The sequence below is a fragment of the Aotus nancymaae genome, unplaced genomic scaffold (assembly GCF_030222135.1).
Source record: "Aotus nancymaae isolate 86718 unplaced genomic scaffold, 86718_ANA_hifiasm-v0.15.2.pri h1tg000040l, whole genome shotgun sequence".
In the NCBI taxonomy this organism is placed as follows: domain Eukaryota; kingdom Metazoa; phylum Chordata; class Mammalia; order Primates; family Aotidae; genus Aotus; species Aotus nancymaae.
Genome location: NW_026988454.1, coordinates 69,900,734 through 69,927,410, shown reverse-complemented (window position 1 = coordinate 69,927,410; position 26,677 = coordinate 69,900,734). Strand labels below are relative to the sequence as shown.

Here is a 26,677-nt window from a genome sequence, read left to right as displayed (position 1 = left end):
TCAATTTTGGCTGAAAAGTCTTAACTTTCACTGTTGCACTTCAAAGTTAGAGAAAACTTGGTTTTAAAAATGGATGCTGATATGAGATGGCATATTTAATGACAGATGTATCTATAGAAAGCTGTTAAGATGCAGATTATCCCCCCTGGGGTGGGGGAGGGAGATCAAAACTGCCAATCTATAAAATATACTCGATAGAGGAAGGCATGGAATCTATCTTTGCAAGTGCTTTGATTGCAGGGGACAGTATAGCAGCATGTGGCATCGTAACCCAGAGCAGACAAATCAGCTTGATGACTTTCAAAGCCAGGAATACTGCTGCAGGCAAGGGTACTCCAGTCTAGGAGAAATTAAAACATATAGAGACTGTTATTAATTCCATATCTATTTTTGTATAGTCAAATCTGTATGCAAATCCTTAGCATCTCATTTCAGCAGATTAATCTAAAAGTGAAGAGTGTTATGTGAAGGGAATGTAATGATAAAGCCCTGGAAATGAGTAACGCTGCTAAAGAAATGTGGGCTGCAAACTTGGATGCTTTTTTAAAATTTATTTTAGAATTGAGAGAAAAATGGTTTTTATTTACATGCTCATTTGTAAATTATTTCAAAGGGGAAAGCAATAAAACCAATTTCCAAGGTTTTTCTTTGCAATCCTGACTTGGCAAAAGTTGCAGCACTAGGTGTGTGAGGCACCTCCTGTGGTTTAACATTCTAAAGGCAATCTATTAACACCAAATAACTGGGACTTTAATTTTTACTCCCAACTAGTAACCTAGTATCTCATTTCTAAACATTGTCATGTGAATGAACATTTGTATGTAAGGGTAAAGAATCTAATTACTGAGTGCAGATTAAGACAAAAATGTATTCTAGATGCATTTGTGGAAGATAGTAAATAATAATTCTGAAAAGCATGGAGATAAATTGTATGCCCTGCTTGGGAGAGGGGATGTAATAGCTATATTTTAATCCATTAGTTGTACGTTTAATCTATAATGGGCAGAGTCTGGTACATACAGTAGTGTAAATATTTTCAAATAGTGTCATAAAGCAGACAGTTTACTGCAGTAGATATTAATTCTGTCTCATATTTCTAAAACAAGCAGAGAAACTTTTGAAGTTTTTAAATGATGGGTGGAGCTTTGCCCTCTGTTCCTTTTCAATTAGAGAAGTGATTGTAGGCAAGCTGGACATTAATCTGGTGGTTATGGCCCATATCAAAAGCACTAGCAATTATTTTAACCATGAAGACTTGTGAAGTCTCAAGAGATTAAATTATTCTTGTGTGGTTATGCTGAGAAAGAATTATTGAACACTCTGTTTTTAATCACCCAAGAAAGGGAAGGTTGGGAGTAAAAGTGAACACAACCCTATATTTATTTTGACACACATCTTGACTATCTAGGCATTTTAGCCTCAGCTTTCTTAAGCGTGTTTTCCTTTCCTCTAATTACATTTTTAAAATGAGACATTTGATGAGAAATCCAGAGAAGACTTTCTTTGAGGTCAGGAAGCTCATGTCTCTCTGTTCTTTGTGGATTTCTCTGCAGACAAAGCTTTTGTTGATCTTTAAAATCTTAAATCTTCAAGCTTCTGAAAGAATTTTAAAAATAGTCCTCTAGTTAATAGTAGCCAAAGTCAATTATATGAAAGATATAATCTCCTTACTGGGGTTGAGTGAAAGAGTAATGATTGGCCTGGATAGGTTCCTTCCTATTTATGTATCCATTAGTTTTGATTGATTATTCCAGCGCAGTTAAGGATTAGACACTAATCCTCTAGATCCTCATTGACTTGTCTCCTAGCCATGTAGTTGATGGTGGTGACCTATTCAAAGTATTTGAACTGTCAAAGCAAAAAACGCACCAGATAAAGTTAAACAGAGAAAGAAGACTTTATTCAAGACTATTGCAATAGGAGAGAGAGATCAGAAAACAGTTTGAAATCAATTCTATTAAAGTTTTTAAGAGGATAGTTTTTAAGCATTGGGGTGATTTTGTAAAAAAGTACTGAAGAACATTTCAGGGGAGCTTGATTAATGGATATGTTGTACCCATGCAGTTATTTCTGAGTTGGCAATTTTTGTCTCTGTGATTAGGCCATCTGTGTTTGGTGCTAACTGGTGCCTATCAAAGTTAGGGTCCTCGGGAGGTGGAGGTTGTGGTGAGCTGAGGTCTTGCCATTGCACTCCAACTTAGGCAACAGGAGCCAGACTCCATCTAAAAAAAAAAAAAAAGTTAGGGTCCCATAGAAGCTTCCCATAGAAGCTGGGATATAGGACACTATCTTCTTCAATGATTATATTTCAAAGGGATGGCTCTCTGGACCTTAACAAAGATATTCTTGGGTTATAAAACTGGCAAGCAGCTTTTAAAAATGATTTACATCTCAAAGAGGCAGAGAAGGAAGTTATGATTACAAGTTTTCTAAAGTAAGTAATCTAAGAAAGGGGAGGTCAAGGGCCCCAGAGTCAGGAAGCAGCCTTTTAAGTTTAGTCAAGCTAGGGGAATGCTAAGGCCATCTTGGTTAGTATTTTAACAGTATATGTATATTTTTTAAATTAAAAAAATTTCAGTAAGAAACTTTTTTTAGTCTGGCTTAATTTTATATTTTTATTGAAAAAATATCTGCTTGTAATACTTATTAAAATAAGAATGTTATTCATTTTATACCAGTGTCTAGAACTACATATAAGGCAGTATTTCTAAAGATAGATTTCTTTGGTCCCATATCCTTGATATTTTATCTAACATTTAATGTCTACTGGTGATATTTTCTTACTATGCTGTTTTACGTATTGTTTTTTAGAGTTTTTCCACTTAATGGTAAAACCGAAAGCAAAACTAATAATTTCTGGGTTTTACAGGGCTCAGTATACACTACAAGAATGAAAAGAAGTATGAGGACAAATAAGAGAAACTTAGCTGGAAGTGTGATGATTTGTTAGTGGTTCTTATTAGGTAGGTCTGAAGTCTCTTAGATCTAAGCAGTTGTCAAGAGGGCTTCAAAAGTCGACCACAATAGAAGCTGCAATGAAGAGCCCTAGATTTGTGCTGCCCAATGTGGTAGCCATTAGCCACATGTGGCTTATCGAACCCTTGAAAAACGGCTGATCTGTATTGAGATGTGTTGTGTCCAGTATACACTGGCTTTTGAAGACTTAGTATGAAAAAAAGAATATAAAGTATCTTAATAATTTTTATGTTGATTTCATGTTGAAATGATAATTGTGGCTATATTAGGGTACACGCAATTTATTACATTTAATGTCACTGTTTTTTATGTTTTATATGGCTATTGGGAAATTTATCATTGCATATGTGACTTGCATATATGGCTCTTGTTATATTCTGTTGGACAGTGCTGGCTTTAGATCTTTTTTGATAAGTAATGTCAAAAAATATCAAGATATTACCGTGTTAGTGTACAGAGGTTAGAGCTTTAAAATTAACAATTTAGTGAAGGACAAGAATTTTCCATATAACTGTCCCTGGCATAAATAGTATAGAGATTTATCTACGTGTACTATGTTCACTCTCACTCCCTAATACTTTGCCCCTCATCTGGCCATGCAAAACAGCTTGCCAGAATTGGGGTCCTCTTGGTAATGTCAGCATACTTGTTGCTTACTCTCAACTGGATTGCTTCTGAAATGTTTCTTTAAAATGAAACTGCTTCAACAATAGGCTTCTTAATTATGTCATGGGCCCACCATGAGGGTATACAAATAGATCCTCAGCAGTAGCTAATTTTCCTTTAATTGTATCTCATTCTTATGTTGGAATATCTTATTTCTTATTCACGAAAACCTCTAACACATGTTAATCCATTACAGGTGGAGTAACTAATACGGCACAATATCAGAACAGGCTAATGGTATATGAACCTAACCAGGTAAGAATCATAATAAGAAAGCTCATTACCTTAATTAAAATGAATTTTAAAAGATTCCAGAGTAATTAGTAATTGGAATGCCAAATCTACACACACAGATATGCATCCCACATTTATATAGAGAAAAGGAAGCTCCTGAATAAACTGCTTTTTTGTTTTGTTATTCAAAAAATTTCAACTCCTCTAGTTTTGTGATTTTAATTGTCCTATTGCTATGTCCTTCTGGAAGGGGCTGCCATTCTAGGAGGGGATCATGGTTATGGTTTATTCTTAAAAATCAAGTATTAACTTAATATAGCCCAAATGACCTAAAACACTATGTAGGACAAATCTAAAGTAGAAGTATATGAAGAGTTTGAGAGATGGGAAGTGTCTGTAGAGTTTTCATCTAACAGCTAGGGCCTGAATGTGCATATTGATGGTGCCTGTACCTTCTTTTGTCTACTTCTCACTTACACCCAATGCCTATTTTCCCCCAAAAATAAATATTTTTATTCTCTTTTCCATCTACGAAAATATGTATGAATCTTGGCGATTATCTGCTGAATTTTGCCATTTCTATGATTTGGGTAATGTAAACATGTTTTATTATGACAGTATTCCAAAATGATTTGTAGGCTTAATATTCATCAGCTGAAGGTAATGGGATAACAACAGGTTGGCTTTGGCAGTGTGGGTTGGGACTGGCCACCAAATCTATGTCCAGAGTGGACGGAGTGTATTTGGTATCTTTTTATTTTAGCAATTACTTAATTTTGTATTTAATGAAGGCATTTTTCCCTCTGCAAGTGTGTTTCCTGATGTCATTAGAAGCTGTAGATTTCAGAGACCAAATGTCCATGGGTCAGCTGTCTCAAGAGGGATCATTAATTGTGGTTGCTTGAGTTTGGTGCATACGTGGTTAAAGAGAAAAAAGGTGTTAACATTTCTCAAATGAGTTCTGTTTCATGTTTGTACACACATACTCTTTTAAAAAATTCTGCTGGCATATTGTTTACGGTGGGTACTGGCAAACATCACATCTGCTTGCATCTTGCTCAGAATCTCAATAACTCTATCATTCAGCCCTGGTGCTTATTTCTCTTCTAGGCCTTTATGGAGAGTCGATAATGCCTGCCATCTGCCACAGAGCACATTGCTACCTGCCAACAGGCAGGCTGGGGTGACCTCTGCTTCCCCACCACTGATTAGTATTCACACGCTAGCTTATTAGGAATGACCCCACCAGGCCTCTCTGTTTCTTCGCCTTTGCAGCGGTTGGCGGCTCACCTGGCAGGCACTGCAGTGAGGGAAGCTAAAGATATAATCAGGGGATGCAGGCAGGCTTTGCAAACCAGATGGCATCCATAGTCTTGTGGCAGGGGACTGGACTGCTAATGCAAACATTGATTCCTAATACTGTAACGGGTTGTCTCATAGAAAACACCTAAGAAAAGCATTATCAGAGTTTTGAGTTAAATACATTCACGCGTAATGTATTATACATATTAACAAATAGCTGAAAGGCAGGCTTGACTATTGAAGAAGACATTTGATTGGAAGAAAATTCTTATTACATGTTTGAATGGGGAACAGATGAATGCAAGCTTTTCAAGCTATACAAACCACTTATTTTCTTGAGTGTATCTTTAAAAGAGAAATTAGAAATGAGCTAGTCTATATGCCTGTTAGTGAATGGACAAATATTTATATAAAATGTTTATTGTTGTCTTTTGCTTCTTCCCTTACAGTTTTGTAAAATGGTGAAATTCTATGTATTCAAAACATCATATGACTTTTTCTGGCTGAAATCCAAATTTTTTTTGGCAAAAAGGCATCTGAGTTCTTCCTGCATGCTTAGTGTTTATGTAGAAAGAACACTGTTAGGTTTGTTTACCTGTCCATTACTTAGCTGAGATTTAAAATTAAAGTCATATTTGGTCTTCATTTAATTTTACAGAGAGCCTTATTTTAAGAAAGGTTGGGCATACCCTTCTCATTACTGAAGGTGAACTAAAACCAAATATTGAAGGTTTCACCATTCCCTAAAGTTACATAAAACTTAGTCTTCTGGCTGGTTGCAGTGGCTCACGCCTGTAATCCCAGCATTTTGGAAGGCCGAGGTGGGTGGATCACCTGAGGTCAGGAGTTTGTGACCAGCCTGGCCAACATGGTGAAACCCCATCTCTACTAAAAATCAAAAATCAGCTGGGTGTGGTGGCACACATCTATAATTCCACCTACTCGGGAGGTTGAGGCAGGAGAATCAGCTTGAACCTAGGAGGCGGAGGTTGCAGTGAGTCGAGATTATGCCACTGCACTCCACCTGGGAGACAGAGTGAGACTCCGTCTTAAAACAAAAAAACCTTAATCTTCCACCAAAACAAATAAATGTGTGCCTAGAAATAACCTTTCCCAATTTGGCAAAAGATGTGACTGTTAAGATATTAAAGGAGGCTGATCAAAGGAAGTGCAGGTAGTTTGTTGCTGAACCAAATCTTAGCTCTTTCACTGATCTTAGGAGGTTAATTTTGGAAAGAACAGGAAAGCCATTAGCTTATCTAGGGGCCTCAGGTACCCAATGATTATCATCACATAATTTTGAAAAAGTAAATATGTATTGAACATTTTTCATGTGCATTTTTCTAAGTGCTTTGCAGAATCAAACAATCATTGCACCACTGTATACAGTATACCTAGCCATGTGCTTTCACTCTTAATTAATTTGCATGAGTAAATTCTCTGAACTGGGTTAAACATCATGAAAATTTAAATGTTCCCCTTATAAAATTCAAAATGCACTATAAAATGCAGCACAAACTAGAGGAGATGCCATGTGTAAATCGCAAAGAAACAATTGGAATATGTGGCTCTTTCGTACTTGTTCTCATGTAAGAAGCCCATACCTTTCAGTGTATATAAACAACATTCAAACAGAATGTTGATCTACTGATAGATAAACATTAAGGTTCCCACTACGTATGAGGCACTCATTGCTGTTTTCTGACATGGAGGTCTCCTAGTAACAGAATGCACTTACATTTCTTTTTTCAGAATAAGTGGATAAGCCGTAGCCCCATGCTGCAGAGAAGGGTCTACCATTCCATGGCTGCTGTACAAAGGAAGCTTTATGTTCTTGGAGGCAATGACCTAGACTACAATAATGATCGGATCCTTGTGCGCCATATAGATTCTTACAACATAGACACTGACCAGTGGACGCGTTGCAATTTCAACCTGTTGACTGGCAAGTACCTTTGATTAAGTACATCAGGAAAAGCAGATTCAAGGTCACCAAACTTGTTTTGTAGACATCTTTAGGGCATCACTAAATATTAAGTGCATAGTTGTAGAAGAACCTGCATTTATTAACCAGAAAGGTGTGCATCATTTATGTTCTAATAAAACTGAACTCATTTAGGTAGCTGAGCATCTAGTTTCTCAGGGCCCACATTACACCTTAAAGTACATCCTCATGTGGCTGAGAGGCATGTCAAGTCCATTATCATCAATCAGGATTACCACGGAACTCTGATACAAGTAGGAGGAACCAGACACTGAAAGAGTTAATAAATCTTTACAGAAGGAATTTATTGTTTACTCCTCACTGCTTTTAGTCTTATTTCTTATGAGTTCAGGAGTTTAGGAGCATGGTCTTCATTATTTTATTTACCACTGTCAAATATTGTTTCTGGGAGTATTCTCCTAGAAATGAAACCCTAAAGTAGTTCTGTGCACAGGAGTTAGCTGCATTTCTGGCCACAAATACCCATCCAACTATTTACCACAGGGCAACATTAGGTATGGACTGTCCTCATCCCAAAAAAGAATGAAAGGAGCCGGGCGCGGTGGCTCACACCTGTAATCCCAGCACTTTGGGAGGCCGAGGCGGGTGGATCACGAGGTCAAGAGATCGAGACCATCCTGGTCAACATGGTGAAACCCCGTCTCTACTAAAAATACAAAAAATTAGCTGGGCATGGTGGCGCGTGCCTGTAATCCCAGCTACTCAGGAGGCTGAGATAGGAGAATTGCCTGAACCCAGGAGGCAGAGGTTGCGGTGAGCCGAGATTGCGCCATTGCACTCCAGCCTGGGTAACAAGAGCGAAACTCCGTCTCAAAAAAAAAAAAAAAAAAAAAAAAAGAATGAAAGGAATGTGGTGAACAACTTACCCCTTACGTTTCTTTATGGAATGAATAACTTTTCCCCACTTGTCAGCTTGCATTGTTAACATCCACAAGTGATCAGATCCCTTCCAGATCTACTCAAATAATAGGAAAAATCACAAACTGAAAATGGTAGGTTGGGTTAAAAGACATTTTGATATGCTGAGTGGGCACTCAATCCCTTGCAGGTGCTGCTGGGGGAGGCAACACTCGGGATCTAATAAGAGGTTTAAATGCTTGTATTGAGCTCCTGTTTTTGCAAAATGATTTTTGAGGCCCACTTGACAAGGACTTAGAAAGTCTAAGGCCCTCGACTCTGGATCTGTGATTCTGCCTGCTCTAAGATCCAGCTTATTTATTACCCTAGTCAATCCTGTGTCAGCCCATCAATAAAAGAGACTCTTTCACTCTCTGATGGCCTCCAGGGAAGAATATGTGGTAGTGAGTTATTCTGTCTTCCTTTTGAAATGAGAGGGGAAACCTTTCATCATTTTGGCGTGTCAGTATTAGGGATTATCCAGGCTGGTCCCAGCTCAGGAACTTTAACATAATCTTTAAAATGTTGGATATGTAAAGAAAGGTAGGATAGCAAGTTGATCAATCTTTTCTGCCATTTGTCTTCATTTGGGCCATGCCAGGGGCATGGCTCTGCTTTATTGGCTTCTTGGGTTGCAACTTTACAAACATAAGTACTTGGCTAAAAGCATTTGTGGGTACTGTAAGAGGTGCTTTTCATTTCTATAATATACCCTGTTTTCACCACTGTAAATTAATGGCATGTGACATAGTACAGAATTCAGTTCTACATGGCTTACTATTGCTGTATTTACTAACTTGGCTGGCTAATAATTGTTTTGGCCTGGTTCTGACCTAACACAGATTCATTCTCTGAGAAATAGTGCTTAATTTTTTTGAGTACTGGGAGGCAGTGATTCGTTGCTGCAAAAATCCCATGGAATATACAAATGTGCCACAGGGGAAAATTGTATCCCTCAGTGGCAAAAGGGTTAATTAAAATATGTAAGAAATGGATTTATTTTTTTCTTTTTATTCAATTCTCTTTAACTTTAGGCCAAAATGAATCTGGAGTTGCTGTCCATAATGGAAGAATATATTTAGTTGGTGGATATTCAATTTGGACAAATGAGCCTCTGGCTTGTATCCAGGTGAGTGGTTGAAGTTCCTTTTGAAGTTCGTTCAGGTGGTTCAGTGAGGTTACATTTTGCAATGCTGCTACTGAAGAAAGAGATATTTACATTTAGAAAGAGGCTTAACGTCCCTTTTTTGTGCAACTAGTTCAGCCACTAAACTTCATCCTGTATCCTAAAAATGATGCCTAAATAAATGATTGAGCCCTATTAAAAATAAAAATGGGATGAGCTTTGAAAATATATGTAATATGTGCTGGAAACTGGGGAACTGGTATAGCTTTTCCTTTCTCCCAAACCAAAACATTCTAAAAATATTTGGCAATAGTTCCTTCACATCCCTAAAGCTTTACAAATACCTCCTTTCCACACCATTACCTTATTTTTTACGTTACAGTTCATTCATTCCTACAAATGCCACCTACAAAGGTGTTCTTCCTTCATGGCAGAGGCTGTGAGCAGTAGTGGTTTATGACTGGTCTGATAGGGACAGCCTCTTTCCCAAAGAATAGCCCTGGTGCATCAGCATATGAGTAGCCCAGGCTGGGCAAGTTGCCAGCTAGGCCTTTCAGAAGAGAATAGCCCTTGCTGATAGACACATTCATAGTATTACTCATATTATTATTTTACAGTTACTACCATAGTTTTCTCTTTTACATGTTCTCTGATAAAATATTGACATGTATTAGCCCTGACCTTTCTTCCTGACCTCCAGAAAATTATATCCTTATAACTACTTTTATTATCTAATCTCATATTTATGGGAAGATTTTTAACAACTGCATCAATATCTTTAAGAGTTGCAGAACTGCTCAACCTTTTTACTACCTTTTCAGTCACATCTCATAAGGTATATACATATTTTCAAGAAACTTCCATGTTGTCTAAGTTTTCAAAATTGCTAGCATATAATTATTGTGTTATCCTTAGTTATATCTCCCTTTACATTCATAATAGTGCCTCTTCTCTTGATTTGTCTTGCCAGAGGTTTGTCTGGGGAATTTAAAGTACTTCTATTATACATATAGATGAAGTTAAAAAAAAAAAGTCATCAAGGGTTGGGTAGATATGAAAGATATAATTAACAAGCTTGTCTGAATGGATATGAGTTCTGATTGAACAGTTGGAAAGAATATTTTTTTCTTAGCATACACAGAACACTTACAAAACCAGTCATGTACTATAGGATTAAGAAAACTTGAGTTAAAAAAATTAAGTATTGTATAGTATTATATAACTCTAATACAGTGCAATTAAGTTAGAACTTAACAAAAAAATAAACCCCAGCTGGGTGTGGTGGCTCATGCCTGTAATCACAGCACTTTGAGTGGCTGAGGCAGGCAGATCACCTGAGAGGTCAGGAGTTTGAGACCAGTCTGACCAACATGGAGAAACCCCGTCTCTACTAAAAATACAAAATTAGCTGGGCAGGTGGCGCATGCCTGTAATCCTAGCTACTTGGGAAGCTGAGGCAGGAGAATCACTTGACCCAGGAGGTGGAGGTTGTGGTTTGAGCTAAGATGGTGCCACTGCACTCCAGCCTGGGCAACAAGAGCAAAACATCATCTCAATAAATAAATAAACAAACCCCTACATATCTGGAAATAATAAAACACATTGCTATATAACTTACGGGTTAAAGAAGAAATCATAATGGAACTTTAAAAAATTCTCAGAACTGTGATAATGAAAACGATACACAGCAAAGCTTGTGAGATATAGCTTCGTAAGTTAGAAAATGAACCAAAAAATAATCTCAAAGAAAATAGGAGAGAGATAATAAAGTTGAGAGAAAATTAATAAACTGGGAAAAAATAATGCAGGAGAAAAGAATTATCAAAGCCACACACACGAAGAGCCACATAAGACTTTACAGAAGTTCACTGAAGGCTGCCTTGTCCTGGTTTCAGTTAGTTAATGGAAGGCTGTCCTGCACTAGGGCTTAGTCCTATCTTTCGGATAACAACAAATGAGCAAACTTTTTCTCAAAGAGTGCTTCTGGTCTTCATCCAAGCATGTATTTGGTAGTCTTTCACAGTCTTCTAGGTTTCTTTTTATTTTTCACTTTTCAGAATTGGTAGAACCTAGAAGTGGGCAACAGTTCTCTACTGGAACACTGTTTTTTAAGTGGCTTTGGGACCCTTCATTTGGGTCACTTGTACAATGGAAGTTTGGGTTTATTATGAAATAAGGTTGTAAATTTTAAACACATTTATGAGCATATTTCTACTACTTTTAGTATCAGATTAGCTCAAGGAATAGAAAATGGGTAGAAACCATAACATAATGAGGAAATAAAGAAAATGCTATACATACCAAGTTTAGGAGACCAGAGTGCTGCCACAGTGCACTTTTTCCACATCTCCTATTTTGTAATCATCTTGAATGTTCACTTAGAAACAAAAATACTTCATAGTCACATCTTTGTTTTTTGTCACCAAAGAATTTTTCTTTAGAATGATCACTAATCATATACACTAATTAACTGCTAATGACATTTGGCTGTTTTCAAACAAATCTAGCCACAAGAAGTGAAGAGGTAAATAAGTGCATATTTTAAACCACTGAGGATATTTGAGAGTACCCTCAGGATTATGGCGATTCTCAAAGAGGATTCAATTATTTTTTAAATCAATGCATGTATTAGTGGAATAAGTTTTACCTCTGAGATTGTATAATAATATATTCTAATATATTTGCTTTTAAATAAAAGTTACCATAATGGGTATTTCTGTGTTCCAGTAGCCATTTTGATGAACAGAATTTTCTTTGGAAAATGCTGTGTTTATTCCTTTGGCTGGCACACTGGTCCTACAAAGCACAGACAAATTTGTTAAAAAAAAATTTTTTTTGAGACAGTCTTGCTCTGTCTCCTAGGCTGGAGTACAGTTGCATGATCTCTGCTCACTGCAAAGTTCTCCTCCTGGGTTCAAGTGATTCACCTGCCTCAGCCTCCCAAGTAGCTGGGATTGCAGGCATGCACCACCATTCCCAGCTAATTTTTTGTATTTTTAGTAGAGATGAGGTTTCACCACGCTGCCGAGGCCGGTCACAAACTCCTGACCTTGTGATTCGCCCACCTCGGCCTCCCAAAGTGCTGGGATTACAGGCGTGAGCTACCACATGCAGTGGATTTATTTTTAAGAGCCTTTACTATTAATAGCTATTTACTAAGTATCCATATAAGCATATGGATTATCACTTAAAGAGATGTTTGAAATAAGAGGCCTTCATGGATAGTAGACATATATCTTTCATTTTGGTTACTGACAGCTGGTTACAGGCTGTATTATCATTCATTCTGAACTAAGGCTCAAATGTTTTTTATGTTATGGATGACTACAGAACTATTTGTTTCAATACACTAACAGTAATAAGTTGATGGTTGGAGAGACTAGCTACGTGTTCAAAAGTAGGCCACTTCTTTGTTACTTAAAGAACATCCAACAGAGGCAAGATAATGGGAGACTGGAATGGTATTTATGAGAAAATGCTTAACAATGGAAATTCCTAAGTACGTCAGTGGGTTAAGTACAGAAGCATGGTGGGGAAAATCAAATGCAGACTAAAAATATAAAGGTTTAAATTTTTTGTGTCATCAAATCACAAATCTACCTAATATTTGATCCAAGATTAATCCACAAATCATTAATCCAAGAGCAATGGCTGATTAGTACAAGTCAGACTTAAGTAGTTCAGAGATTGTTCTATTAACATTCGGAAGGACTAAAGTCGTATTTTTGCTTTCAGAAGTACCAACCAATGTCTCATTGAGCTGTCCCTTCTGGACCCTAATCTAAGCTCTTTTAACTGTGATTTGTAAGATTCAACCACAGTGGGATGAAACATGTCCAATGTTGAAAAAGCATACTTTATTTCCTGCTACTACTCTGATTTAGCACAGACTACTTAACCAACACAAGGACAACGCAGAGAAAAGCAGAGATGCTCTTAGACTGAGATTTGGACTTGTTAGTAATAAACACTCATGGAAAATACTGGAAATAGATTACTGATGAAGGGTGTTGTTTATTTAGTGGGTGTGTAAACTAATGGACGGCACAGAGGTTTGACTCTAATCTTGTGTGCCATGGATGACAAGTGGCACATGAAGGAGCAGCTGCGTAAGTGTGCAAGTGATTAATCCGTGTTTCTAGATCACCTCTACTGTTCTCTTCATTTACTATTATTTCTTTTTGGCTGAAGGATATAGTGCCAGCTTGGCACCACATTCTCCCAATTGCCTTCTTTCAGCCAGTTTACAGGGGAGTGTTTTGGAGAAAAACTGCCAATGCTTCCCTTTCCCTTCTCAGATTAAATACATTACATCTGCTTAACATATGCAGTCTCTGTTGGCCCAGGGAACCAGACAAAAGCTCTCTGGATGATTATCTCATTAGTATTTTGCCTTTTAAAAATGTTTTCATTCAGGAGAGAGGGCACAAAATTCTTGCTCTTTCTGGGTTGCATCTTGAGCTCAAATACTGGCTCCGTCACTTGCTGTGTGACCTTGAGAAAGTCACTTATTTTTTTCCAGTTACCAATTTTCTTCTTTGTAAACTGAAGACAATACTTTTAGCCTTATAGAATTGTAGCAAATACTAAATGACCTCTGATTTACTTTCTTAATGAAATACTATCCAAAGCCCCACTGGGGTTTTCCCTTTTCTCATGGGGTGAAGGAGTGATACCTGTCAAACAGATCTCGAAAGTTTCTCTAGGAAAGTAAATGTATAAGAATAACCAAGAAAATTTTGAAAGTAAATGGGGGAGTCTTGCCTTACCTAGTCAAAACAACTGTAAATGTGACACTGAAATAAAATATATCAATTAACAGAACAGAGAAAAGGTTTGTATTTAGTATATGAGTTATTTTAAATTAGTAGTGACAGGGTATATTGTTCAATAAAGGGATTGGGACATCTAATCTCCACTTGGGGAGAAAATGGCTGTAATTTTGATCTTCTATTCTAGGACTTAGTAATTTCTTCATTTGTGAGCATGGATCCCCAGATTTCAAGGGCACATTTCCTGTAAAATAATGCATTACTGCAGTTATAGGCTTAAGATTTATCCATACAGGTGATAGATGAAGGCATGAGAGTGGACTGGATCATTAAAGGAGGATAGTAAGAGACCTGTGATTGAAATATTGAGTAACAACACCTACTTCCAGGATGCAGATGAAGGAAAAGCGATCCAAGGTGGAATACAATATGACAATGTCAGTGACAAACTTTTATTTTTTAAAACACCAAACCCAAGGGAGGCAAATGTTTGAGACCAGCCTGTTCAAAATGGCGAGAGCCCATCACTACAAAAAATTTACAAATTAGCTAGGCTTGGTGATGTGTACCTGTGATCCTGGCTATTCAGGAGGGTGAGGCAGGAGGATTGCTTGAACCCAAGAGATCCAGGCTACAGTGAGGACCACTGCACTCCAGCCTAGGTGACAAAGCAAGACCCTGTCTCAAAAACAAAAACAACAAAAATAAAAACAAAACTCCAAGATGAACAGGAAAGAACTGGGAAAAAACTTCCAGAATCAACTGAACTTATTTTGAACTTGCTACTAAGCTGTGTTATATTCCATTACCTGCCAGACACTGAGCTAGATGTCATCAATTTTCACAACAAAGCTGCAAGGCCTTGTTTTCTCCATTTCACAGATGAGGATGTTTAAGCCAATGTAATGACAGACTACTTACTAACTAGTTTGGGCAAGTTATTTAGCTTGTCTAAGGCAGTTTTCTTAAATGACGATAATGCTACCTACCGCGTAATTGTTCTGAAGATTAAATGTGTATAAATATAATCTATGTATGTAAATATGTACATCCAGAAACATATATTAACATAGTGTAGCATTTAGTAGGAATTTAATAAATATTTCTGGTACCATTCAAGCACGAAAAAGAATTCCTAAGATATGGTGATGGTGGCATAACTGAATTTAAGTTCCGAATTTCTTTTATGTATACACAGCTTTATTTTAAGCAGTCTTTGATGTAGAGGCTTCTCTTCCTCTTTTGTAGGTACTGGATGTAAGCAGAGAAGGCAAAGAAGAAGTATTCTATGGGCCTACACTCCCTTTTGCTTCCAATGGAATAGCAGCATGCTTCCTTCCAGCTCCATATTTCACGTGCCCTAACCTTCAAACTCTTCAAGTGCCTCATCACAGGATTGGCACCATCTGAAAAGCCAATGCTCTCTTAACTATCATGAACAGGAGGAAAGACAAAGCCCTGACTGTTGGATACTGGGCATGAAAAGACTCAGTGCTCAATGCTTCCTTGTCTTGCTTTATAGGTCTTATATTCAGATAGATATAAGCAAAAAATGAACAATTTTCTAAAATACATTATTGAAAACTCTTGTCACCCTTCTCAGAGTATGTCAACATGCAATATGTGACTTTTGTTGTGGTACAGCTTAGTGCCAACTTAAGGTACATTATGTTCCATGGGTCTTTAGAGCATTCTTTGTACACTTTTTCTAATCAGCACTGTCTTAAGACAACATAACACTGTTTGGCAATTTATTTGACTAAATGGCATCAATGATCTTAAAAATATATATATTCTGTACTTAATCCCTTTATTATTTAAAGCTGGGCTTGAATTTAACATTACGCAGCCCTGCTCAGTAGAGACTCAGCATTATGACATAAATTTTTAAATGACATATTTTATTCAAGTTGATACGAATAATAGACATACATCAGAACAGCAGTTGAAATGCCCATATTTTTCACCTTGGTTACTCTGACCTTGGGTCAGAACCTAACTTTACAACACTTCAGTTTTCCCACCTTTTAAGGATCATTACTGATTTCCATGTTAATTAAAAAAAAAAAAATCAAGAGAATTAGGTGAATATTTTGAAATACTTTGCCCAAGAAAAAGAAAAATGTTACTGAAATTACAAGGTGTTTTACTGTCTTTAGAACGTTGTAATTAACAGGATTATTTTTAACGTTTAAAAATTACTGGATAGAACTTGGAAACATGTTATAGAATAAATGATACTGAAGAGCATGTGAAAGAGACACACAATTAGGAAATAGGGAGTTTACCAAAACCAAAGATATCTAAACTTGTACAGATATCTAAACTTGACTCTCAGATGTCTCATTTAAAATCATTTAGTGAAAAATGACATTTAAAGCTAAAAAATAATTTAGTAGTACTAATTATGGTACCATAAAGTGCTTTGACATAAATTTGAACCTAGAATTGGCAGTTCTAATAAAAGTTTTTCCACTTTGTTAAAGGTTATGTCAATCTTGAGTGCTTGTGGGATTTTTCTCCACCACCAATACATATTTTATTACTATCACTTTTAATAATGCATAAGAGTTCTTTTTTAAGCTAGATTTTTTTGGGTTTGCTTTGTCTATAACAAAAAATAAATAAAACAACTTAATAATCACATTTGAAAACAAATTCAACAAGTATAAGGTGAGTTTTTATTTTTCCTAAGTTCCTCAGGACCTAGGTCATCTTTATTAAAAGGAAGAATTCACTCTTTTTTTCCTTGGCAGTTTAATCATTCAGTAATCCCTCTCTTAAAAGAAATTGTTATTTTATTCATGTAACCATTTTTTGTAATCAAAAATGAATAAAAAGATCTTTTTGTCTTAAATACAGAATTCACTAACTTCATATATTGTTATATATAAAACATTGAAAAAATATATGACCTTTGGTTACTCAGATTTAAGGGGCAGGAAGGAGACTAAAGAGAAGGAAAATAGATGCATTAAAAACAATAGGAATTGGCCGGGCGCGGTGGCTCAAGCCTGTAATCCCAGCACTTTGGGAGGCCGAGGCGGGTGGATCACGAGGTCAAGAGATCGAGACCATCCTGGTCAACATTGTGAAACCCCGTCTCTATTAATACAAAAAAATTAGCTGGGCACGGTGGCGCGTGCCTGTAATCCCAGCTACTCAGGAGGCTGAGGCAGGAGAATTGCCTGAACCCAGGAGGCGGAGGTTGCGGTGAGCCGAGATCGCGCCATTGCACTCCAGCCTGGGTAACAAGAGCGAAACTCCGTCTCAAAAAAAAAAAAAAAAAAAAAAAAAAAAAAAAAAAAAAAAAAAAAAAAAAACAATAGGAATTTAGTGTAGACAAAAATCTTAAGAGTATTTGGATAGTTCTGAACAGTGAAAATTGATATTGACCATTGATATTTAGAATGAAGACAGCTTCTTTAAATGGTCTAAGCCACCTAAACTAAATTTTAAAAATGCCTTACCAAGGCAGGAAAATGGACTCCAGTATTTCAGAAATCTTTTCAACAAGGACTTAAGAATTCAGCTATACTAATTTTTCTACTTGGGACATGAATTTTCTCTCTAGCAGTTTTACCTAATACTATTAAAATCTATTTGTATTCCCAGGCTCTATATCCAATCGATGAAAGGGAAATGCTCTAAAAATAAGCTTACCCAACTAATAATGGAAAGGCAGGCTGAGACTACCCTTGATTATTTTTGTATATATTTCCAACTATTCATATAAAACAAATCAACATATATTATCAAACCCCTCCTAGGTGATCTTTATAATGTAATATTCAGTAATATTACAGAACTAAACTCAGAATTTTAAAAGGTTTTACAGGGTTCATTCTTTACAGCTATAGCCAAAAGTAGTACAAAAAAATAACATCCCTTCCCTAAAAAGAAAATCAAACAAACAAACCCCAGATAACTTATAATTAGATCCTTTTATTCAAAGAAGTTATCAATAATAGAAATAAGAATTCTATTCATATTTCCAAGTCTGGTCATATGAACCAAATTTCACTAAAACTATTCAAATATATATACATTTTCTATTTAAGTGAACTACCCTATAGTTACTCATCTTCCATTTCCATTTTTACTCTTCAAAATTAAAGGCTAAATTGTATTTGTAATGTAAATTATTATACTAATGTGAATTTTTATAGGAAGGCCATGAGACTTCCAAACACTTAAATATCAATATTTTACTTTAAAAGAGAAAACAAAACACAGTACCACATAGATGATAGCAGATATTCTTGCTGTAGAAGAAAACGCCAGCAAAGATGTGAATTTCTAAAATAATCTTTACAATACAATAACACTTCTTAGATCCTTAATAAAATACCAGTTAGGTAATGATTAGGGTATTTTTCATACTTTTGCCTTCATATTTTCTTAACACCTTAACCACATGTACGTCACATCTCTTTCAGCTACAATATCTGAAAACCTAACTTTCTATAGTTTTACCACAAGGTACAAAAACATCTGTAATAAGATAGAAATTATTCCTTTACCAGAAGTTATTCTTTCTGGTAACATGACTCATTTTTACTTTGGCTTCCAAATAGTGAATCTGATATAAAAAAAAAAGTTCAATAATCAAGGGCACAATGTAAGTTAAATATATACTTTTATTATTATATAGAGTTAATCATATGCATAAATAACTCATAAATATGTGTATAAAATTAAAATGTCCACAATTTTTCTAAAAGCACAATTCATAAATGCAATAAAAATTGGATCGCCATTGGTACACCAAAAATTTTAACAAGTAGAAACTGGTCAATTCCAATCATTTGGTAATTTACAATACAGGCTATCACAATATCAAAATAAAAATTAAATTTGTGAAGAATATGCTATGCTTCCCAAACCAATTGTTTCTAACCAAATAAAGCATACTATTTATATTGGCACACTATACTCGTGCCTGATAAGGCAATATTTTTAACTCTAAGAGGGGTAGGCAAAAGATAAGTTTTTGGAAAATATAAAATTTATATAAAAAGTCTATGGATAAAAAGCAGTGGTTCAGTACAGATGATTCAACTTTTGGTAAGGTTTCTATATCTATTTACCTTTTAGACATGGTGAGACATAAGTGCTATGATAACATGTACGGTTTGGGGAAGGCAGATTTCCTAAAGGCTTTTCCCAACTGCAGAAGCTTGTCAAATTTTTATGTAACATATAATTTTAACTGTCAAAGATTCTGTGAAAGTACATGGAAACAGGTCCATGTAATTCTTTAAGAATAAGGTAGTTTAAGAAATTTGTTGTAAAGCACGGAAGAAAATAATAATGGGTAATGAAAACCCACAAACATCTGACTCACGAATATTTTCTTAAATAGATGCCAAGGTAGAAGAAGTCAAATATGCTTAAGAATAAAACATACTAAGGATAAAGATAGACAAGTTTTAAACTATGAAAATCTTCTAATGCAAATGAATTCAATACTGAATGACTTTTCCACAGAGACAGTCCTCCATGCTTTCTTCCTTGCCATGGAAACATTCTAATTAAATTGAAATTTAAATCATAACCAAATCCAAATGCCTAATAAAGTCCTTTCATTACTCTGTTGTCCTTCAATCATCTTTTATATTCCATCTGGCATTTTACAGATATTATTCGACTGGAATACTCATGTATCCAAATGTATATTTTAATTTTCTTCCTATTTAAGTGTCTTAAGTTTCTATAGGAAACAGGTCCTATACAGGTTCTTACAGTTTCCACACTGGAAACTGAATGAAGCTGAGTGTAGGATGAACACGACAATCAAAGAAAGCTGCTCAAGGAGCCTCTTCTTTAGAAAGAGAGAAGTTTGAGGACAAAAGGTAAAGTCAGATAGATGGCAGAAAGTCTCCAGACTGAAGGGTTTCAATGTCACCTTATAAACAATTGGTAGTTACTGGAAGTCCTTGAGCAGAAAAGTAACAAGAGGAAAACAGTATTTTAGGAATACACACTTTAAAATATAAGCTGTAGGAGAGAAAACGAGAGTTAAGGAAATAAGTAGTGCCCAACAGAAAAAACAAACAAACAAAAAACAGTGAAAGCAAGGGATCACAAAAAAGAAGAAAAGAAAAAAAAAAAAAGGAAGACACCTAAGAACCTGTAATGTTAATCAACTGAAAGTGGGAGAAGAATGAAGAACCTAAAATGCCTCTGATATTTTAAGGCTAAATAATTTGGGACAACAGTGTATTCCCTGGGTAGAAAAAGAAAGCAGGAGCTACTCTGAAGTAGAAAGTCACATGGGTAGCTTGACATGTTGCCTTGAGATTTCAGGAGACTCCAAATACAGAGGTTCAGAGAGAAATTAGCACTAGAAATAGATCTAAGAGATAAAAGCTGGAGTTATCAGTTCACCACTAACAGAACGTTGAGACAAAGCAGATGAAGGGTCAGATCTTACAATCTGGGACAGGAAAGAAGACCATGAAGGTGTTTTCAAGATACAGTGGTCACTTCTTGGCATCTCTGGGAATTGGTTTCAGGACGCCCTGCACATACCAAAATCTGCATATACTCCAGTCCCACAGTTGGCCCTGAGGAACCTGCCTATTCAAAAAGTTGGTCCTCCATATACTCAGGTTTTGCACCCCACAAATACTGTATTTCAGATCCACATATAAGTGGACCCACACAGTTCAAACTTGTGTTGTTCAAGGGTCAACTGTATATGTAGGAAGGAGCAGTATCACTGTGGAAGTGATGGGAAGATAAAAGAAAATACAATTGTCACATAGAGGACAAAGAACATGAGAATGGAGAACAAACTCAGATCTGACCAAAAGAGAATGGCTTATATTACACTGGTGGAAGAAGCAGCCTCAGAAATTACAGAATATTGAGGGAAAAGTGGCTATTAAAGAAGCAGGTATAAGGGACTCCATGTCTGAGAATGGAAGACAAGATTGTAGTAATAAATGAAGGATCAGTGAAAATTTTCAAAAAAAAAAAAGGAACTGGTCATAAATTTTCTTTTTTCAATTAAAAAAAAGTTTTTAAAAATTTTACTTATAAATATAAAACATATATACACACATATAGTTATAGACTTTGTTGCTACCATTCTTAAGTGCAGATTTTAGTTATTCTTAGCATCTACAGATACATGTCCTAATGCATGATTCAGTAGCAGCTTTTCCTATCCTTTAAACATTTCATATTCTAAGGAGCAAAATTCTCAGAGATATCTTTATCAGTCTCCTTTGGAAAATAACACCCCCCCCACCACACACACACACACACACACACATACACAAACACATAAATAACCTCTTTTTTAAAGGCATCAACTTAAATAGATAAAACTCCTTAGTAACTGCTGAAACTTGCCAAGCCATACATTTTTTTTTTAGTAAGTCACTATCATGATGAAAAGAAATTCAGTGTTATGAAGTCTATTAAGCAGACTTAAGCTTTCATTTATTCCATTTGATGAAGTTAATTTGAGAGAAAAACAGACCATTTCTATGTTATGAAAACAACAATACTCCTTTGGATTTCATAGATCACAGTTAAGAGAGAACTATTAATTATAGAATGCTGATTAGAATGTATTTCATTTTTTTTTTTTTTTTTTTTTTTTTTTTTGAGACGGAGTCTCGCTCTTGTTACCCAGGCTGGAGTGCAATGGCGCGATCTCGGCTCACCGCAACCTCCGCCTCCTGGGTTCAGGCAATTCTCCTGCCTCAGCCTCCTGAGTAGCTGGGATTACAGGCATGCGCCACCATAGAATGTATTTCATTTTTAAAGATACTCCTTGAGCCAGAGAAGGACTGAAAAGTTTTCTTGAAGGAACATCAAAACCATGATAAAGACTATAATCCCAAGAAGGAAACAAATTACTTCAAAGTTAGCAAACATGATGTAAGAAAACAGAAACTAGGATCATTCATGTATCATTAGAGAAAGATAAAACTGAGAGTCTTTCTAGCCTCAATTGTACACGAATAATATACTAATTATATTTGTACATTTCTAAACAGAAATATGGGTCACCAAACATTTTAACATACATTATCCCATTGATTCTCACAATAACATTGTCATATAGTAAAGGGATTCTTCTTTTCTTCTCCATGAAGAAACTAGACTGAAAAAGGTTAAGTAACTAGCTCAAGATCATAAACCAAAGCTGAGTTTGAGAACCAGGTGGGTTCCCAAAACTTGGATTGGAGTTCCTTCAACCAAATAATGCTGACCATGAAATGAGTCAAGGGCAAGATCCAACTGGTAAAACAAACAATCTGGATGAGGTAAGAGTTCCAAAGTTGAGAAACAATAGTTGTTAAAGGAAACTAAACAGGTTTCTTGGATAAAATGCTAAGTTATAAAAAGCTCTGGCTAAAGAGCAGGAAGACGTATCAGCTGACTTCTCAGACCACTACTATTATTAATTTTCTAGAATATTTTTATTTATTCTCTTTTCTTAAAGTCTCTTGTATTTCCTCTTCCTGATATGATTTTTGAATGACAACTCCAAAAGAAAGGATTAATAAAGAAAAACTGGCAACTCCTGGAACCTAAATATAAGCACTGTTGGCATGTTCGGGGCTATCAGCTTCTTTTAGCCAGATTCAGTCTCATTCCTAACACAGTTAAGTATGCTTTGTAAGGGTTTTATTTATTAACTTGCCTCACACATTTAAAAAAGAAAAACAAATAAACAGTCTCACTTCCCAACGCCTTTCCTTCACTAAAAAAAAACAGTATAGGATAGCCAGGTACTTTGAAAAAGCATCGTATTAAAACATAACTGTTATTGTAAAAATAAAAAATAAACATGACAAATCAGTCACAAGGCAGGAAGGCAGGAGGTCATATTATAGCAAAAAGTCCATAGATGAAGTATCTACTTAATACTCATACACATACACAGAAACACTTCTAGTTAGAAAAAGTTTCTTTAATTTAGTTTAACTAAAATCTCATCAAGGTAGAATGCACTTTTGCAAAGTTCCAAGAATCCTATTACATAGTTGCTAATTAACCTTTAGTTCCTTATTTATACATTTTTTACTTACAGATATAAAAGGAAAAAAAGTCCTAGAATTATTTTAAACAGAACATTATACAATTAATTAAAGTAGGAATTGGAGTGGTACAATGTGACTGTAGATACTGATAATCAATAGACAGGATGAATCACAAAATATATTAAGTATTATCATTTTCCAGTCTCTGCATCGCATCTTGTCCCACCTGTCCCAGGTGAGACAAAAGTTTGCTATAGGCTTCCCTGTTTAAGAAAAAATAAAAGTAAGAAAATATATTTATTATCATTTCCATTATTTTTCATTTAAGTGTTTCCAAATTAAGTCTGTCCATTCATCCACCCATCTACCCATCCATCCATCCATCCATCCATCCATCCATCCATCCAGCAGGCTTAGCACAACACTTCTTAAAAAGTAATGCTTTCTATCTATTGTGAGCAAACCTAGATGTTAAGATGTATTCAGTTTAAGTATAATTTTTATATACAAAATGTGTGCTAAAAATGACATGCAAAAGTTCATTACCTTCTGAAATATAATGCTCATAGGTAATGAAATACATTCATGGAATATTATTTAAGGGCAATGATGGTATGATTACAATGGGAAGACTTGTATCACAAACATAAGTATTAAAACAAAAATTCTATAACCATATAGACCTGTGTAGCAATTTCAGTATATATCCCATTTTCTTCTTTTAACTTCTTATAAGTAAAAAAATTTGAAAATTAAATATTGTTTCTCCTACTACATTCTCCAGCACTTCCCTGCATTTAGGAGGTATTTTAGATGATTTATTGTGCCTAGCAGTTATCTCACTAGTCTAAATACCTGTTCTATTGAAAATCTTTAAAACCAACCTTCTCATGGACTTGCACGGTCACACAAGGTAGTAGGCCAGCAGAACATTTGTTTTAACAACATACAACATTAGAGTGGTCCACACAAAGCTTCTAGTTTTTCACTCACACTTGAAGACTGCTCAGAGAAGCCAGATGTGAGACATGTCTGTGCACAAACTTGTTTTGTGACATGACAATAAACGCCATTTCTTCAAGCTACAATTTGAAGTGATTCAACTTCCTCTCTCTAGAAAACTGTAGGAGGCTAGCCAACTCAGTATGCAGAAGAAACGAGATATTCCATTCTGGCATACAAAAGCTTTACAAGGATGATCTCTCCAGTTCCCTGCCACTCCCCACCTTTATTTTTTGGGTTTTCATTTACTGTACTAAAAAAAATGGATTCCATTACTTAGCTAAAGGTATAATCAACATTGTTATGTCTCTAAGAAAGATCTGATATATGACATTGTTGGATAAAATTGGAATATGCATATTGATTAGACTGCGTATTTACACAGATACACATATACACAGACACACATGCATACAATGCATTAACAACATTTTGGTCAATGATGGGTCCTATTAAGATTATAATGGTACTGAAAAATTCCTAATGCCTAGTGATGTTGTAGCCATTGTAATGTCTTAGTGTAATGCCTTATTCATGTGTTTGTGGTGATGCAGGTGTAAACAAACCTAATGTACTGTCAGTCATATAAAACTCTAGAACACACAATTATACTTGATAATAAGAAGCAATCATGATACTGGTTTATGTATTTACTATACTTTACTTTTTATTGTTATTTTAGAGTGTACTCCTCTTAAACTTACAAAAATAACCATAAAACAGCCTCAGGCAGGTCCTTCAGGAGGTATTCCAGAAGAAGCCTTCCTTATCATAGGAGATGACAGCTCCATATGGGTTACTGCCCCTGAAGACCTTCCAGTGGAATAAGACGTAGAGGTGAAAGAGAGTGATGTTGATCATCCTGACCCTGTGCAGGCTCAGGCTAATGTTTGTTTGTCTTCATTATTTACAAAAAAGTTTAAAAATAAAAAATAATTTAAAAATAAAAAAAGCTTATTCAAGAACACAAAGAAAGAAAATCTTTTTGTACAGCTATACAACGTGTGTGTTTTTACAAAAGCTAAGTGTTTTTACAAAAGAGTAAAGTTAAAAAAAGAAAAAGTTTAAAAGGTAAAGTTATAGTAAGCTAAGGTTAATGTATTATTAAAAAATTAAAAATTTTAAAAATAAATTTAATGTACGTTGTGTACTACAATAGTGCACAGTAATGGCTTAGGCCTTTACATTTACTCACCACCCACTCACCGACTCACCCAGAGCAACTACCAGTCCTACAAGCTCCATTCACGGTTAAGTGCCCTATATAGGTGTACCATTTTAAAATCTTTTCTACCATATAATTACTATACCTTTTTTATGTTTTCATATGTTTATACATACAAATACTTACCATCATGTTATAATTGTCTGCAGTATTCAGTACAGTAACATGTTGTACAAGTTTGTAGCCTAGGAGCAATAGTCCACACTACATTGCCTACGTGTGTGACAGGCTGTTCTATCTAGGTTTGTGTAAATATACTCTATTTGATGTTCACAAAATGATGAAATCGCTTAACTACACATTTTTTAGAACCAATCCTTGTCATTAAGCAACACATAACTGTATTCTAATTCTTTAACAATCTTTAGGACATAAAAATTCTAGTGTGAGTACTGACTACTCTAAAAAGATTTCTTTAAGAAATAAATACAGGCTTATTCCCACAATGTTGGTCTAAATAGTTCAGCATTATTTTCAGTTGAGTTATGAGCCTATATAAAAAAGTCTTATTTCCTATTCTTGACCAAAACCCATATTGTCTAATTTGGTCACTTATTCACCAGATATACATGATACAGGTGTCTAAATAAATCAAGCATCCCTCAAAGGGTTATGATTTGTCAGCATAAATTTTATAAAAAAACAAGACACTCAAGGATATGAAGTCCACTTCCCAATGAGGAACACTGAAACGTGTTTTGAGCAACAGCAGCAGAGCTGAAATATACAGCTTTCTAAAGTGGTCACTTTGAAAGGAAAAACATGCAAATGTATGTATTGATTCTGCTAAGTTTGTTGATAAGCCATGCTACTTGTATTCACACTTTGTAAAACTGATTTAACAATCACAGTACTGAAACATTTTTCATCTCAAAAGAACACACTCAAATTTAGGGTAATTAGAAAATAAATCATTTCTATAAAATGAAATACAGATTTTATAATCACTGCCCCCCCTCCAAATGTAATTAAATTATCAAACCTACCTTTGTGCTATATTCCTGCCAAGGCCCCATTTCTGCTCTGAATCCTTCAGAGATTGAGTGAGGGTAGAAATCAAGTGGATGACAACCTGCTGGTCCAATGTTGCTACTGTTTCTAAAATGCTGTAAACCTGATAATAGTACCTCGTATCATAATCCTGGATAAACTGCCTGAAAGTAAAACAGGTTTATTTAGGATTACTCCTGCGGCAATTCCTTGTGCTGGTATCTACATGGCAATCAACTATAAACTGAACATAACAATGATCATTTCATATAAGATTACTCTAAGAATCTAGATGCAATATGAAAACTATTTAAAACACTTTAAAGAATTGAAGTGGTTTATTTCAGTTGAGCCATGACCAGAGTAAAAAAGCATTGTGGGGAAGAGCAGAGAAGGGAAGAGTTGGAAGCTTGGGAGAGAGAAGAAGGGGTAAAAAATCTAATCCCAGGAACTGTTTTTGCTATATTCTACATTTTG

The 26,677-nt window shown here is 35.5% G+C and overlaps 2 protein-coding genes across 9 annotated transcripts in view; one reads left to right on the top strand and one right to left on the bottom strand.

The window, feature by feature from the left end:
- KLHL32 (kelch like family member 32) overlaps positions 1-16,842 on the top strand; it is a 203,039-nt gene extending 186,197 nt beyond the window's left edge. For all 6 annotated transcript variants that reach the window (XM_012444267.3, XM_012444269.3, XM_012444271.3 and 3 more), the window contains 4 exons: positions 3,839-3,897; positions 6,931-7,123; positions 9,115-9,209; positions 15,227-16,842. In XM_012444267.3, coding sequence (XP_012299690.1) covers positions 3,839-3,897; positions 6,931-7,123; positions 9,115-9,209; positions 15,227-15,388 — 509 coding nt within the window. In that variant the 3' untranslated portion in view covers positions 15,389-16,842. The remainder of the gene's footprint in view (positions 1-3,838; positions 3,898-6,930; positions 7,124-9,114; positions 9,210-15,226) is intronic.
- Positions 2,107-26,677, bottom strand: part of MMS22L (MMS22 like, DNA repair protein) — a 148,609-nt gene continuing 124,038 nt past the window's right edge. For 2 of the 3 annotated variants that reach the window (XM_012444264.3, XM_012444265.2), the window contains exons 24-25: positions 26,197-26,364; positions 21,744-23,246 (exon numbers count right to left, since the gene is read on the bottom strand). In XM_012444264.3, the coding sequence (XP_012299687.1) occupies positions 23,165-23,246; positions 26,197-26,364 (250 nt within the window). In that variant the 3' untranslated portion in view covers positions 21,744-23,164. Of the gene's footprint in view, positions 2,223-21,743; positions 23,247-26,196; positions 26,365-26,677 lie in introns of those variants that run through there. The other variant, XM_064360823.1, reaches the window with a different exon arrangement.